We start from the raw sequence: 16,791 nt of genomic DNA on the forward strand, positions 1-16,791 counted from the left end.
AAACTCATTCTGTGTTCCCTGGAGCCTTGAAAATCCTTTAGCATTTTCTCTGTGTAGCGGGATATGAAAAACTATTGAGAAGCAAAAAGACAAGGAATATCAAGACGGAAGAGGTGTTCAAAAATAACTAGAATTTAGTTCACCTTAGTAGTAGTTTTAAAAACATACCCTCACATTTTAAGAATTTCTTAAGACCACTTTCTTAATTAGTAATTCCTTTAGATGTAATTTGAAGATTAGTATGGTTTTGGCTAGGTTTGCATGTTTCTCACCTATGTCTTTGACCTTTTCCCAGCATGTGGCATGGGGAGTATAGGAGGGTGCTGCACTCTACCTCACAGCCCAGGAGGAATGCCTTTCCTTTCTATTGACACCCACACTGAGCATCACACTCCCAAGCACAGTGCCAGTCCCTCAGCCACTCAGTGTCCAAATCCAGGTTGCATTTTTTTTTTTTTTTTTTTACTCTGTTATCACCTTGGAGAGGAAATGGGGATTGTTCTCATTTTATAGAAAGAAAAAAAGACCATGATGAAAAAGACAGTCAGAATGTGTGAAGCCAGGGACAGCACCTCCTTCAAATCCAAGCCGGAGAAGGATGTTAGCCCAAAGGGGTTCCAGTTTGCATTTTACTGCAAGTAACTCCTCAATGGTTGTTTGAATCTATTACAAAGGAAAAAATGCCGGAAATTTATATCATGAGCATAAAGACCACCCCCAGTTCTCCCACCCCCATCCCTCATTTTTTAAAGAAGTCTCCCACCAGATGGGCTGTGGCATTTGCAGGGATTGGCTGACTAGAGACATTGTCCCAAGTAAGGAAGAAGTTTCCTCTGCCTGACACATTCAGCACCTAAAAAAGTCAAGAGAGACAAGACTAAATGATGGTGCTAATTAAGCCAGAGAGACAATCTAAGAACACAGGACATTTCCTCCTCAGCTTGTTATTTCCTTCTTATTATAATTTTAACTTTTTGATGCCCTACCATTCAGAAATCTCTGGAGAACACAGCATCATTGCCTAATGAGAACTTTTGTTAGAATAATATAAGTGTCAGTCCCCCTATTTATCTGTGCCCCTTGATAGACAGTATGAGATGTAACAATTGCCACTGAATGTTGCACTTTCAGCCCCTCTCACCCAAGGGTAGCCCGGCAGGCAGAAGCAGCCCCATGGCATGCACCCTCTCTTGGAGGCTTATGCAGTCTCTGCTTTGTTTCCAACACATTCCGTATAGGGCACATTATACTTTTGCTATGGAGTAAGTTCTATGAAGCTTTTTTTTTTTAGACGGACTCTCACTCTCTCACCAGGCCAGAATACTTTGGCATGATCTCGGCTCACTGCAACCTCCGACTCCCTGGTTCAAGCAATTCTCCTGCCTCAGCCTCCCACGTAGCTGCCATTACAGGCACGTGCCACCACGCCCAGCTAAATTTTGTATTTTTAGTAGAGAAGGGGTTTCATCATGTTGGCCAGGACGGTCTCAATCTCCTGACCTTGTGATCAGCCCGCCTTGGCCTCCCAAAGTGCTGGAATTACAGGCATGAGCCACCATACCCGGCCAGCTTTTAATCTCTTAAATCACTTGTTACTTTCTACTTTGTTCTACGGTTATTTGTGTACATGTTTTACTATTAGACTGTAAGCTTTAGAAGGCAGAGTTCATATTGATTTGTCTTTGTATACCAAAAAGTAAACAACAAAAACTATAATACATAAAAACTGTTCAATGAAAATATGGAGCACAGCTGAGAGACCCAAAGGACATGACCTTTCCAAAGAAGACTTTTAGAGGACCTTGTCTCTTTTCTGGGAAATAAGTTTCTAAAAGAAGACTTACTTGGAACTTAAATTCCTAAAACTAACTCAATGAGTAAGATAATCTCAGGAATAAGACATCACATGTTTGTAAACATCTTCACAATGCTGTTAGACAGATATCCTACTTCTTTGACAGGAAGATTATAACGACCCCTCAGGTCTCCAGGCTCCCAGTCAGTGCTCCCGCTATGCGGGACTTTATTCCTTCCAGAGTTCAGCTCCATGCGACTGGGAAGACACACAGACCTGTACTTCTGGAAGTCTCTGGGCTCGGGCTCGGATCTGGTGCTTCTCCCGGAGGTAAGTAGTGACCACATCAGGATTCAGCCAGGTGTTGTGAATCTGGACACCAATCCTCATCCCCCTGCTTGGGGCTATCCCATGATGCTCTGCTTCCAGGTAGTACTTGGCTCCACCCAACAGCTCCAACTTGGGAGTCTTTTGCTGCCAGGTCCCTTCATCTCTATTCTGCTCCCAGGAGTCAAACCAGTCAGCAGTGCCAACGCTGATGGAGGCCACTTTCACCTGTGCCCAAATAAGCATATCATGATCAACACTATGAAGCTTCCAGGCATCTCTTTCTCAAACACTAAGTGTCTGAACTGCTGCTAACAAGAGTTTTGAACTGATCTGCCTTTTAACACATTAACCCAGTTACCTCAGCCATGTGGTTATTTACGCTTCTCCAGCTCTCTATCTACCTGTCTATCTATCATCTCTTTCAATTGAGTAGTACTCAAATGAGACTAGATGGGCCATGTTCACAGAAGGAACAACCAACCTAAACCCTAGGATTACATGACACTATGGAGAAGGTAGTATTAAGCCCTTCAGAGACCTGGAATGACTTGATCACATCAAAATCTATGACATTTCTCCAACCAACTAGCAAACCAATTTCAGAGAAACCTAGTAATAATTTGAGGAAAATATTGTGATTCTTTGTCAATGGCATAACTGCATTTTGGCTGCTGTTAAAGGCATCTTTTCTTATCCTTCAATGTTGATGGGGAATTCCTACATATAGCTGCCTACATCTCCACCCAAAATTAGTGGAAAAGGCACAAGTTTTGGAGTCAGGTAAATTTAGGGTTGAATCCTGAATGTGCCTTTTTGCTATCCAAGTGGATTGGGCACATAATCTTTCTTTCTTTCTTTTTTTTTTTTTTTTTTTTTTTTTTTTGAGACAAGGTCTCACTCTGTTGCCCAGACTGGAGTGCAGTGGCAGCCACGACTGCCCAAGGCTCAGGTGATCCTCCTGCCTCAGCCTCTCAAGCAGTTGGGACTACAGGCATGCACCACCATGCCTGGCTAATTTTTGTGTTTTTAATAGAGACAGGGTTTTATCATGTTGCCCAGGATGGTCTCAAACTCCTGGGCTCAAGTGATCTGCCTGCCTCAGCCTCCCAAAGCACTAGGATTACAGGCATGAGCCACCACGCCTGGCCCACACAATCTTTTTAAGCCTCAATTTCTTCATGTGGAAAAGATACATACACATGTCTTTAGGTATATATGTGTGTATACACACAAACACATGCATAATATATATATGCTTATATACATACATTTTGCAGAGATGCAGTGAAAACTAGAGACAAGTTCTGTAAAAGATGTAGCATAACATTTGGCTTACAGTGAGTGCTCAATAAATAGTAGGTTCACATTCAACCAAATTCTTTTTCAACAATTAAAGTTCCTGATCATCCAATGGCATGTTAAAACTATCTGTAAAACAGAGAGCCTTAACTTTGATTCTTTCTTTCTTCATGGGTATAGGACTGGCAACAGAGAAAAGGAAAATAAGAAGACAGTGAATACCTTGGTCCTTGGTTCCTCTGACCAACTGAAATGCAAGGAAGCTTGGCTGTCTGCCTGAATCCAGAAAGTGTAATTATTTGTCTCTGGAGCCACAAAGAACCCACTGAGCCGTGCTCTGTAAAGCGGAAGAACATAGAGTCAAGCAAGAGTAACCAAGGCCTGAATCACTGAACCAACAAATAGCTGCCCTTGTACTTTATCTTCTTTTATGGTAATGAAGAAGAACAACCTGATTCTTATGCCACATGATTGTCCAGAATATTCTAGAAAGAGATATAGTACCTGCCTAGTCTCAATAGCCCAATACGTCTCTACACTGGACACAAATCCCCTTGCTGTTGTGTCATGTTTGGGAAAGTTGTAGCCACAGCACACAGCTATATGGAGACTTAGCTGATAAAACCACCTAACACAGCTATTGCAGGCCCTGGATCATGGTAGAAGCTCAATCTATAGTAAGTATGATTCTTATTATTAGAAATAAAGACAGATTGCTTATCAGAGTTTGCTCTGAGCTTACCAGCAACCACAACACCTGCAAAGAGTATTTTTCTAATTAAAAATATTATGATCCACAGATAAGAGTCAATTCAAAATGTCAGGAATTTCAAATTAAAACCCATCAAATGCAGCTTTGAAGAAGATTACAGGCAATTTCATAAAACATTTTTTAAAAGATCATATTTTTAATATTTAAATTCCAGCAATCTAATATTATAGGCAGACATAGTTAAGGAATTAATTAGACTGCCCAAATAAATACCAAGAATATTTTCTGATATCCTATTTTCTTAAATCTTCAGATGACCAATATAAAGATGTTTTTAAATTTTGCTTTAATGTATATACATTATCTTCATTTTTGAGAGAATTTTATACCTAAAATAGCTTCAAAAATAAGTATTTTAAAGATCCATCAGTATAATTACATAAACTTACCAATAAATAAATAAATATTCTAATTTTTTAATTTAAAATTTTTAGATTTTAAAGAGATTAATGAGAGAGGGAATGGAAAATTAGTTCCTACCTGACTTGCGGTTCCTCGAAACGGCAGTTAAAGGGACATACCCTACAAGACCTACTGTAGAAGTCAAAATGTTCTTTTGCCTTTTGGGGTAGGCTGACTCACTCCTTAACACTCCCAAATACACCAAATGTAGCTGAAAGATTTTCCTTTGAACATTATTAAATGGTCATTAAAAACTGTGATAAAGGTGAATTATTAGGTGCTACAATGGACCACAAATTAACTGCCACATTTTTGTTTATTTGTTTCTTTGTTTAAAGACGGAGTCTCACTCTGTTGCCCACGCTGGAGTGCAGTGGTGTGATCATGGCTCACTGCAGCCCCTGACTCCTGAGCTCAAACAGTTCTCCACTTCAGCCTCTCAAGTAGCTAGGACTACAGGTGCACACCACCACACCTGGCTAATTTTTTTATTTTTTACTTTTTAGAGACAGGGCCTAGTCTCAAACTCCTAGACTCCAGCGATCCTCCTGCCTCAGCCTCCCAAGTAGATGGGATTAAAGACTCAAGCCATAGCATCCAGCCTTAACTGCCACTTTAAAACCATAAACTCATGGTTAAGTACCTAGTAAGCAAGGCTTCAGGAGACACTGCTCACAGATTACCAACCCTACTTGGCTTATTCAATGCCTAAAAATTCTCTAAGCTTTTCATTTCAAATTGAGTTGAAATCTATTAGATTGGTACAAAAATAATTGCAGTGTTTGCCATTACTTTCAATGGTAAAAACTGCAATTACTTTTGCACCAACCTAATAAAATGGTAAAATACTTGGAGGAGGTCACAGACTGGCTGAAATTCACACTCAGGAGTCACAGCCATCCTCTCTAAGAAGGATTTCAAAGGGAAAAGAGAGCCATCATTCAGTAAAGGATCCACCCTTCAACATATACACTGAGAACACACTAAGGAAACAGTATGTCTAGACAATTTTCAAGCTTTTATATTTTTAAGCTTACTTTAGAATACTAGAAATTTTGGCTACATCCTTGAAGGGACTAAAAAGACTGAAGGAATTACACACCATTAAACGGAAAAGTATAGTCATGACGCCATTACTACTACTGAAAACAATGTCTCACAGAACCCACAAGAGTTTCCTCTGCTCTACAAGGGCCATTGGGTTGACCTTCAGCACTGGAAGGTTGTTCCTACAGTATGCTGCCTAGACTTTGCTCCCTTATGTACCCAAAGGGCATATTCTTGGATCTTTCTTTGGCGTCAACCAGATGTTAGTTTTACCTCTTAACCAGGTACCTAAAGCATGTTTTACCCTGCTGTTTTTCAAGTCTCCTGGCTCAGCTCAATATTCTAGTTGATAATCATCTCCAAAATGGATTGTAAACTAAGTTGTGGAAAATACAAATTTTACATATTGATCAAAATTTGTCCCCGCACTAGCATGACCAACGCTGATTGAGAATACGGTCAAACTCTGTTGTTGTTGAATTGGCTGGTGTTATAAATTCCTGGAAATCTCGATGCCTTCCTTATCTGTCTCCTAGCCTCACCTATGTTAGTAAAGATGCTTTTGATGAGGACTCCCACTTTTCCTACAACATACCTGAAAGGTTGTCCTTCCTTTGACCAAAACCCAAATGGAGAACTGGCATTAGGGACAATCTGCCACCTGTACCCTGGGGTGGCTTCAGTCAGTTCCAATCCCTCAACAGCATCTCCAACTTCAAAAAGAAGCCCTCGATTGCCTGTAAGACATGTAGACATCATAAACATCACAGGGCACACCTTCCCAAATGGGGAACTACTTTATTTCAAATTACAAGGTGAAAGATGACCCAGATGCTACCTGTAAAGGTGAGTCAACCTAGAGTCAGACGGAGTAGTTATATGAAAGGTTCTGTAGTTAATATGAAATACAAATGTTTCGGAAAGCAGTAAACATTCCCTGGGGTAGGAGTTAGCCTTTTTAGCAAGAGTGCCTAGAGAAGAGAACCAAGTCCTGGAGAAAATGTGAATGAGCAAACAGAAGCTGAGGCTGAATAAAAGGAGGACAATATGATTGCGTGCTTGTGACGTGGCTTGCCTTTGTGCTTCCCAAAGCCGGAAGTGGGCTTCAGCATCTTTTAAGGCCCAGTTCAGCAGGGAAATTCAATTCTCTAAAGTCCTTTTTTTCCCATAACATTGGCAATCCTTAAGTTTCTCAAGTGTCATGGCCTCAATTTGTAGACCTGCACACAGAGCCAAATATGTGTCATGCTGCTATTATGTGATATTTTAAATGATATCATATTAATTTATATTTTGCATTAAGCAAACTCCGAGGCCAAAGGCACAGGTACAATCAATATTGAATACTAACTTGGGCTAAGGGTAAAACTCTGGAATCACAGCTAGAAGTGTTGCTTTGAGCAAATTCCTTGATGTCCTTGCATCTTCATTTTTTCTCATGCATCAAAATAGGACCAATAATAAAATAGCAAGAATACACTAGGACTAAGGGAAAATATATACTCAAAGAGCCTGGAATACGATAAGTGCTCAATAAAGGTAATTATGGTAATTATTATTTTAAACTAACACTGTTGTTCCTCAGTAACTCCTAAAAGGGAGAGGTGGATAAGGAATAAACAGAAAAGTAAGAGCGTATTTTGAAAATATTACTTTAAACCAGGATTTCTCAACCTCAGCACTATTGATATTTTAGGCTGGGTAACTGTTGTGAGGGCGTGTCCTATGCATTGCAGAATGTCTAGCAGCCTTCCTGGCCTCTGCCCACTAGATGTCAGTATCACCACCACCACCACCTCCGGTCTAACAGCCAAACAGGTTTCCACACATTGCTACGTGTGCCCTGAGGGGCAACATTGCCCCTGGTTGAGAACAATTGGTTTCCGTAGTAATTTGCCCAGCTTCTGTGGAAGAAACTTCAAAAGCCCTTCATAAAGGACATCACTAACTGTCAAAACCAGCTGCATTCAGGAAATTATCCTACCACTACCCAAGTAGCTAAAGCAGGAAATACCCAAAAAGGGAGCAGACTCTCTATTTCCTGACAGGAAACACACATTATCTCGATTACTTGTTTCAGTAGTTTTGTTTCCTTGGATGGGAGCTTTCCCTGAGTAAAAACTGCAGATCTGGGAGCTGGAGAATTCTCAAGCCAAAACTTTGAGTGCATTTTCATACCTGAATGCCCTTTCTTTAGAAAGGTTTTTTTCCCCTGCTGGGCAACTTTCCTCGTAGGTGCTATGCCTCTAGAGTTGACTCTCGCTGCCTGTAGTTTAACCATTAAGTCAGCCTGTGGTTCTGAGCTGGGTAACACACCAACTGCCCTTCATCCCTCACTACACTTGAGTCTTCAGTTCTAATGCTCAGCAGAAAAGTGTTCCAGTGTTGTGCTCTTAATTTGCTGCTGTGGGGTGGACACTTTAAATACAGAAGGACAGCTGGAAGCTGCCTTGTCTCCTCCATTTCTGCCCACTTCAGGCATAACCTGGTGGCAACATCACAATACATCCCTGTTTCTCAAAGCAGCAGACAGATACCCACAGGGGAGAAAAATTCATATTTAAATACATCCCATTGTGCCCCACTCTCTGGCCTTGTCTAATGCTGTTGTTTTGAGCATAGCCGAGCACATGCTAATGCTCCTGTCTTCTCAGCCAGTGGACATGCAACTGACCCATTGAATGAAGGCGGGCAGTTTGGGGGTTTCCTCCAGTAGCTATAACAATATCTTGAGGGCAGTTATGCTCTCTAGACCATGGTCTCTTCTGGACGCCACTGATCATACAGCCGGCTGGGGCTAGAAGTGCAGTGTCACTAAGCACCTGAATAAAACTAAGAGCCTTCCTGAAAGGAGAGCCTTGACAATGGTATCGTGGACCCAGGGCTCACTGAGTTAGCCAGTCAAGTAGATGAGACAGAATTCAAACCCTTTTATTTCTACTCATCAGCCCCTCATGATTAAAGATATACAGAGTTTATTGAACAGCCCTGGTGGCTTCCTTACCTGGCTGAGGGGTGGTGAGCCTCGCATCTTTACCTGGAGCCCGAGTGGTGCACTCAATCTTCCTGGGAGACACGTGTCTAATATCACATGGAATGCCTAAAGGGAATTAAAGAAATTTATGTATGTGTGTGTATATGTGTGTATAGGTATACATACACATATACATGTATATGTGTGTGTATATATAATTGTATATATATATACACACACACACATACAGAGAGAGAGAGAGGCAGTGGGGAGATGTGATGGCAAGACCAGACTGAAGTAGACAGGCTCCTATTCTAAGGCAAAGGGCTGGGTGTAGATGGAATAGCAAAAGTTGTCACCCCAACTGAAGGAGAAAAGAGAGATTGCAGAGCAGCCGAGGATAGGGCAGCTTGAAGTATTCAGAAGGAAAGTCATGCAATGAAGTGCTCTTCATTGAGGATGTACTGAACCACTTGGCTGAGCATGGGAGATAAGTGTGACATGACAGTGTGAGGACACCCTTGGTGCCACCGACTACAGAAGCATCCCACCTACTACAGGACCTGGCAGAGCACAAGGCTTTAGATAGGTCCACAAAAGGGTTTGCCAAGTTTGGGGTGCGGGTGATTTCCAGAAAAATCTGTATAGCAAATGCCCACCCACTCCTGCTTGTCTGTATCAAGATAGTTAACAAGGGAGAGTGAAGAGACGGGCTGTTTTTAGTAGGAGTAAACCTTTGTTAAGAAGCAGCTGTATTTCTTTCTTTCTCTTCACTCACAAGATGGGGCACCTGAGGGAACTGCCTATGCATTGTGAGTGTGTCTGCAGGACATTCTGTTCCTGTGACCCATGTACTGCAGGACCGAAATCCTACCTGTTCTCAACCAAACACATGACTTATCAAACATGATAAGTCAGAAGGGGCAAAGCTTGCTTCCTCCTGCATCCCTCATGCCATACAGACATATAATCTCCTAGGGCATCTAAAACTATGAACTGTTTTCAGCCATTTCAACATAGTTACCTGCAACGGTAACCTGGGCAGAATTGTCAAAGAAGTCTCCTGTAATTGTGATGTCCGTTCTTCCCCCAAGGCTCCCAGTTTCTGGAAACACAGATAATATTTCTGCAAGAGTTTAAAAAAAAAAAAAAGTAAGCTTCCAAATATAGATCAGAATATGACCCAGATAATAATATAATAATAGGGTACATTAATAATTTATTTCTTATTTTAACTTTCTAAGTTCAGTAACAGTTGAATTTTTTTCTAGTAGTAACTGTTTAAAAATGCACATAATAAGAAAAAGACCAGAAGTATATATTATCCAGGATCAATATTTGAAAGGAAGGGGAAAGGTGGAGTCGTTCATGGTATCAGCAAAAGCCCCTAGGTACCATGATGTTTTCTCAGAAAATCTGTCTCCTGACCTCAAGGACAATATTGACAAGTCAGGGAACAATAAGTTACAACACAAGGAGGAATCAACTTTGGGTACACTGGGAAAGGCTTCAGTTCACCCACATGAATCTGTAATTCGCTCTAAGCAGGAGAATGAATTTCACTGTCTTTAGGACCCTCCCATTCTTCCCCACACTGAATGCTCCTTCCCCACATGCACCTCACACCTCATACCCAGTTCTTTCATGCTGCTCCTGATTGTTTAAAACTGCCTATGGTGGCCAGGCGTGGTGGCTCAGGCCTGTAATCCCACAAGTTTGGGAGGCTGAAGCGGGTGGCAGGTGGATCACCTGAGGTCAGGAGTTCGAGACCAACCTGACCGATATGGTGAAACCCCGTCTCTACTAAAAATACAAAAATTAGCCGGGTGTCGTGGTGTGCACCTGTAATCCCAGCTACTTGGGAGGCTGAGACAGGAGAACTGCTTGAACCCAGGAGACGGAGGTTGCACTGAGCTGAGATGGCGCCACTGCTCTCTAGCCTGAGTGACAGAGCGAGACCCTGTCTCAAGAAAAAATAAAATAAAAAAGAAAAGAAAAGAAATTGCCTGCAGTAATATGACACATAGTCCCCAGAATTTAGCTTTATCTCATTCTTTCCTCTCCATTATCAAGCTTTGACATTTCTAAGATTCATTCCCTCCAGAGAAAAGAGGAGTTACATTTGTGTAAACTGAAGGTACAAAGGCTAGTGATGAATGGTTACCACTGAAAAATAGACATTTTAGGAGGTTATTTTATAATGCTTTTTCCCATGTGACAAAGCAGAGGAGACATATGGAGGCAAAGATTGATCCCTTACAGTCAGATACCAAAATTCACCACTAATCATAATAACCCCCTGCTTTTAACCTACTATTTTAAAATTTCTTTTTTTTTACACTAGCACTGGAATTTTGTATTAGCTTTATGTGGAGATTAACACATTCTTTTGTCATGCATTCAAAATTACACAGATCAAAGACAAAACAATTTATGAAGTTCTTAAACTTTTAACATAGTTGTAGATATTTGACAATTTTTTTCAACATTCACAGAGCACCTATTATATGGTATACTAGGGATATAAAGATGAATACAAACTAGTTCTTGTCCTCAAGAAGATCAGCATCATAAAGCAGGTGTGCAAAACTATCATTTAATACCTTGGGCTGGAGAAATGAGAGAGTATATGAAAGAACGAGAAGTTTAGGAGTAGGATGGGAGTATTGAGGTATAGAAGAAAATGTTTAGAGATGACACTAATCTGAGTCTTAAAGGATGAATTAGAAGTGGCCTAGCGAAGAGGAGAAGGAGAGGGCATTTAAAAAGGAAAGATAGCCTGAGCATGGAGAGAAGAAATTGCATAGTGCATGCAAGTGTTGCTGGAGTATGACAGAGAGAGAGATAGAGCTGGAGAAACAGACAAGGAGGACGTCAGAAGTTTGGCCCATTTCTGGTAGGGGAGAGCAAGCCATCAGAGAATGGTGAGTAGGAGGGAACCATGCATCAGACATATGCTTGATGTAGAGAATGTGGGGGAGGGGCTTGAAGGGGCAGAGGGCAAGTCGGGGCCTCTAGAAACCACTGCAGCATGTAACACAAGAGGTGATGGGGTCCAGAAACAGACAGTTGCTGTACAGATGCATCATAAATAAGAGATAAAAACTGGCAGAAATTGTGATTGAACGGATATGGATAGGAGGAAGAAAGAGAAATCTTGGATGAATTCCAAGATTCTTGCTCCTCTACCTCTTTAGATGACTTTTGGCATAAGAAGGATAAGCACCACTTTGTCCATTTTAGAGATGCTTAATTGAGGCTCAGAAAGCTTAAAAGGCTTAACCACGCTCAACTAGTGATTGAATGTCAGCCCCTGAGGAGCTCAGCCCAGGGCTCTTCATGGCTGTCCACACCCTCTTTTCCTACAGCCTCCCCTGCTGTGAAGAAGTTCTGGCCTGTGAGTCCTGATCCCAAGAAGACATTGGCCCTGGAAATGTAAAAGCACTGTGTCGTCAGGGATACCTGTCAGCCTATCAATCATTTCAGGGTTTGATAGTGATGGGCAGGCTCACAAAAACCTTGGAGTGGAGTGGCAAGAAGAGTGTACTTCCCACCATATATTGGCTATGGACATAAGATTTGGAATTGGAACTAAACGTTCTAGCACTAAAACCTTTGGCTTTGGAAAAGATGCTTGTTTATCTGAGTCTGTTTCCTCATCTGTAAAATGGGGCTAATGTTAAACCATCTCATAGTTCAGTGAAATAAATATTGAGATTTTATGTAAAGCACTTAACAAGGTCTGACATTCTTCCAGTAGCAGCTATCACTATCACTATCACCTTGGGCGCTTCTTCAAACTTACCCCAAACAGACGAGTTATACTGTTTAAAGAAAGGAAAAATCAGGGTGAAAATTCAGCTGTTGCAGAACTAGGCTATCTTGAGGGCAAATGACATTTGCTCCATGGCCTGCGAATTATCTTGCACTTTTGACAAAGGTAGATTTTGATTGCTTCCGGAGTCTGAACCTACCTCACACAGTTCTTCAGTGGCTGTGTGACTGTATTCCATTCTAGGATCTAAGTATTCTTTAGTAGCCAGCTTTCTACTACCAAATTGAGTTCACAATTCCATGCAAGCTTCCAATTTTCACATTCTTTTTTTTTAGTATGACGGTTTACTCATCAGATGGTAACAGAACAGCTTAATGTCAATATTAGTCATAAATTGTTGAATGAATGTTCAGAGATGGATGTTGAAGTAACTGGAAAGATGTGCTTTAAGAGTTTTTAAGTGCCACCTTTTTTCTTTTACTTTCAGAACATAGAATAAAGCAAGACTCTCCTTTCTTTTATTCAGTTTATATCCATAAACTTTGTATAGAAGTATATTATCAAGACTCTTTTAATATATTAACTAAACCTGACATGGATACAAGCAATTTAATCTCAACCAAAACCACAAGGCTGTCTATGATTGTAGGGATAGCTTTGGGTGTTAATGGTCATCAAGAAATGGCCAAAAGATAGGGAAGGAGAGGCCAACGTTGAGTGAGGCACAAGGGAAGGGGTACTTCATAAAGGGGAATAGTACCTGAGTGTGTCTGGTATAGGAAAAGGTCCTGTTTAGCACTGATCAGCCATGCCTTCTTGTGGACCATTGACCTTCGAAAAAGACAAAGTTCTGTTTTGAATGAAAATACCATCTGGGATTGCATTTTTTTTAGTCAGCTGCCTGAAAGGAAGATTGGGATCTTCCTTCTATCGATCTTTAGAACAGTTGAAATAGCAGCTCCCTTGGATGACTAGAGAACAATACCACTGGGACAAAGTTGTTTTCTGATATATAAAATTATCATATGGGAATAATGCCTGCTTCATAGAGTGCCACAAATGTTCAATGAAATGATGAGTGTGAAAGGGCCTAGCCCTTAGTTGGCCTATAATCAATACTCAATAGACATTAATTTTATTTCTTCCAAAATGAGAACGAGAGAAAATCTCCATACTTTGGGCTGTAGAGCTATATATAATTGCCACTGTCATTACAATGCAATTATTATCAACTAGACCCTGCACTTTTAACAGAAACACTTGTCAAATTATATAGGGGCAGAATGTAAGGTAAGGATTCAGAAATCCAGAATCCGGATTTGTCACTTCAAAGTGTGATGAAATGTGGACCCCTTCCCTTTTGAAGAAGGCACTTCCTGGATGGTACAATGTATTTCATGAAACCATGTTCCTTATAAGATACTTGTGACAGTTTTCAACCTACAGTACTTGGAAATTACTTAAGATTTAATTTCCAAAATTCTGCACCACTACCATATCGAAACACACATTGCCTACAGATTAGTGACGAGGACACAATTTTTTTCACCGAAGTAAAAAAAGTCAAGGAGGTACATGTGATCTCATTATATTATTCTGTTTGTATATGTTTAAAATTTTCCATCGTAAAAGGATAAAGTAAGCAAGATGAGAGAGATAGATAATATAAAATGAAGACAAATTTGCCTATTTCTATACCCAGTTACTTACTTTCCTTTATTAAATACTGAGAAGCTAACATTCTGGGAGCCTGTAACACAAAGAAACACACATTAACTCAGGAATCTGCATGAATCTTCTGGGCCAGGCCATTGCTTTCATAAGCCCAAAGACTCCAACATCATCAAATTACCACCCAAACCTGTAATTTATTTACCCCCCACCACCAAAACAACACCTCATAAGCTTAGCATCATTAGCAATGTGGCCTTCTAGCAATAAAAGGGCAAATGTAGTATTGCATAGCAGGGAAGAGCCCAGGCTAGATGGAGCGTCATTTAATTATTGATCTACTGGTAACTAACTTCAATTTTTCTCACCTGCAAAGCCAAAAAATTCCACCAACTTCGCAGGTGTGTGAGCATTAAATTAGTTTCTATATGAGCTGTTTCATATAGTAGTGTTTTCCAGGGAATTCTTAACAAATAGTAATTATTGTTATTATTATTACCCTCATGTGAACCAATCTTGCAATTGTTTTTGTCTGGATACAGAGAAAGAAATGGATACGACTTTAAAATTATGTTACTTCTCTAACAGACCAATGTAATCGCCTTCCACATGGCACTGCAGAGTCCCAAGACCATGGTCCTCCTGGATAGGATAACTAAGGAAAAGACAAATGGAGGTAAGAATGACCAGACAACTCACCACCAGAAGATCTGACTCTTTAACCAGGAAAGTAGAAAGCAAAAGGAAAAACAAATTTGCCAGAGAAAATGGTAGGTACTGAAGGTATAATGAGTTCATTAGGGCAAATGCTTAGGGTATTACTAACTAGTGTATATATAGGGTAATACTAGTTAGTAATACCCTAAGCACTTGCCCTAGTACTAACTAGTATTACTCTAAGCATTTGGTCCTTTCTTTTCAAATGTGTCATATGACAAGTATAACAAAACCTTTATTTTAAAAAAATCTGTTATCAAGTATGAACCCCATAAAGGACAATTCTGACCAAACAAAATGCAGACACAAGGAAGACTACACACAAGTGTAGAATTTGGCTCTACTATACACCAGCCTGAAAAAGTGAAACCATAGGGTGTCATTCTTGTAATGGCCTCAAAGGAAGGGCAACCCACCCTGTCCAGAGTGAAGTAAAAATACGGTAAAACATTGGGTCTTTAAACTGGAGAGTGTAGAAACTTATTCCTAAATTTTTAAGTTATTTCTACCTTTGGCTAGTCACTGAAGTATAGTGGTTAAGATCATGAATTCTGGGAGCTGATTAGTTAGACAAGGTTCAAATCCCAGGTCTGCCACTTGCTCTCTGTGAGACCTTGTGCAAGTTACTTAACTTCTCTGTTTCTCAAATTCCTCATCTGTAATGTGAGACTAGTAATCATACATACTCCCAAGATTATTGGGTGACTTCAATGTAAAGCATTCAAGCAGAGCTTGGCCTATAGTAAGCCCCTAACAAGTATTAGCTACGTGTTTTCAAGGAAGGTTTTGGCATCCACTTCAATATGCACTTTGAATCAATCCCTGTGTCTTTTTCAGTAGTCTAAAGATAAGGCAGTAAATAGCTATGTGTGATTTATATTTAAAAAAAACAGATACGTGGTGAGTGGGGAGAGAAAGAGAGTGTGTGTGTGTTGTATCCATGTGGAAGAACTTACAAGCATAGGCATTGGCAAGATAAATAAGACACTCACCAGCTTCCCGTCTGCCTATTTACAAGAGAGCAAGGAGTAACCCATTTGTCTCCTTGAGCTTCCAAGATCACTGGGCTGGATTTTGAAAAAAAGAAAAAAAGGAAAACAAAAGACAAGGGATAATTGTGCAATGCTCCCAATAAACATTCCTCAAAAAACTCAGAGGAAACATGGCTATGAACATTCTCCTCTGGATTTTTCTGCACTATTGCAGGTGGCTGAAGGCGGATGTCAAGTCAAATTCTCAGCAGAGTAGGGGTGCACTCATGGCTCATGCTTTCACACTAAACAGAAAATATTTCTCCCTTCCCAAAAACCTTCATAATCTCCACACTGGCTACATTGGTTCCACACAGAGATAATATTGCATTTATGCCTTTATTCCCCCTTTCAAAGACTATATCCCAGACGATGGCTGGGATGGGACCAACTAGCAAATGTGGCACATTCCCAAGGATGTAGTAGGAGTTTCTACCCCCTACAACAAGAGTAGTTTTCTAGTAAGGTAGGTTGACCATTGATTAATGCCAGAAATGTAAATCCTGAGAGTAATCAGATCATGTTCTCTTCAACTAGGGCAAAATCAGACAAATGGAATAGAACAGAAGAGGATGCCCCCAACCCATCCCAAGTGAAGGAAAAATTAGACACCATGTATAGAATCTACGCAGCTGAGCATATAGTAAGATTATTTTCCGTCTACCTTATAAATCCTCAGTACAGTTGCTTCATTTGTTGAATGATTACAGTTGCTTAGAGCTTCTTACAGCCTCTACAATTTCAACACTTTTTGTCTTGTTCTCCTCTCTCTCTAGTGTGGATGATTTAATAGTAACACTTTCCACCACATCTCCGGTGAAGAAAGTCATGTTGACATCCTAATCATTCCCAGAAAACATTAAAAGCTCTATGGCTTTTAGTACCTGTGTCCACGTTTTCCTCTGATCCCACTAATACAATTTTTAAAGCACAAATGGATAATAACCAAATAAGAAAGTTATAATGGGCTTTTGGGTT

The 16,791-nt window shown here is 40.4% G+C and overlaps 1 protein-coding gene across 1 annotated transcript in view; it reads right to left on the reverse strand.

Moving 5' to 3' along the window:
* The window catches only part of PKHD1 (PKHD1 ciliary IPT domain containing fibrocystin/polyductin), a 629,203-nt gene that overhangs the window by 598,616 nt on the left and 13,796 nt on the right, over positions 1-16,791 (reverse strand). Inside the window, 11 exon segments of the mRNA XM_021937365.2 lie at positions 573-663; positions 764-853; positions 2,072-2,350; positions 3,647-3,761; positions 6,241-6,382; positions 8,650-8,745; positions 9,644-9,745; positions 13,155-13,225; positions 14,105-14,144; positions 14,656-14,720; positions 15,775-15,849. Coding sequence (XP_021793057.2) covers positions 573-663; positions 764-853; positions 2,072-2,350; positions 3,647-3,761; positions 6,241-6,382; positions 8,650-8,745; positions 9,644-9,745; positions 13,155-13,225; positions 14,105-14,144; positions 14,656-14,720; positions 15,775-15,849 — 1,166 coding nt within the window.

This window comes from Papio anubis, chromosome 6 (genome assembly GCF_008728515.1).
Source record: "Papio anubis isolate 15944 chromosome 6, Panubis1.0, whole genome shotgun sequence".
Classification (NCBI taxonomy): Eukaryota; Metazoa; Chordata; class Mammalia; order Primates; family Cercopithecidae; genus Papio; species Papio anubis.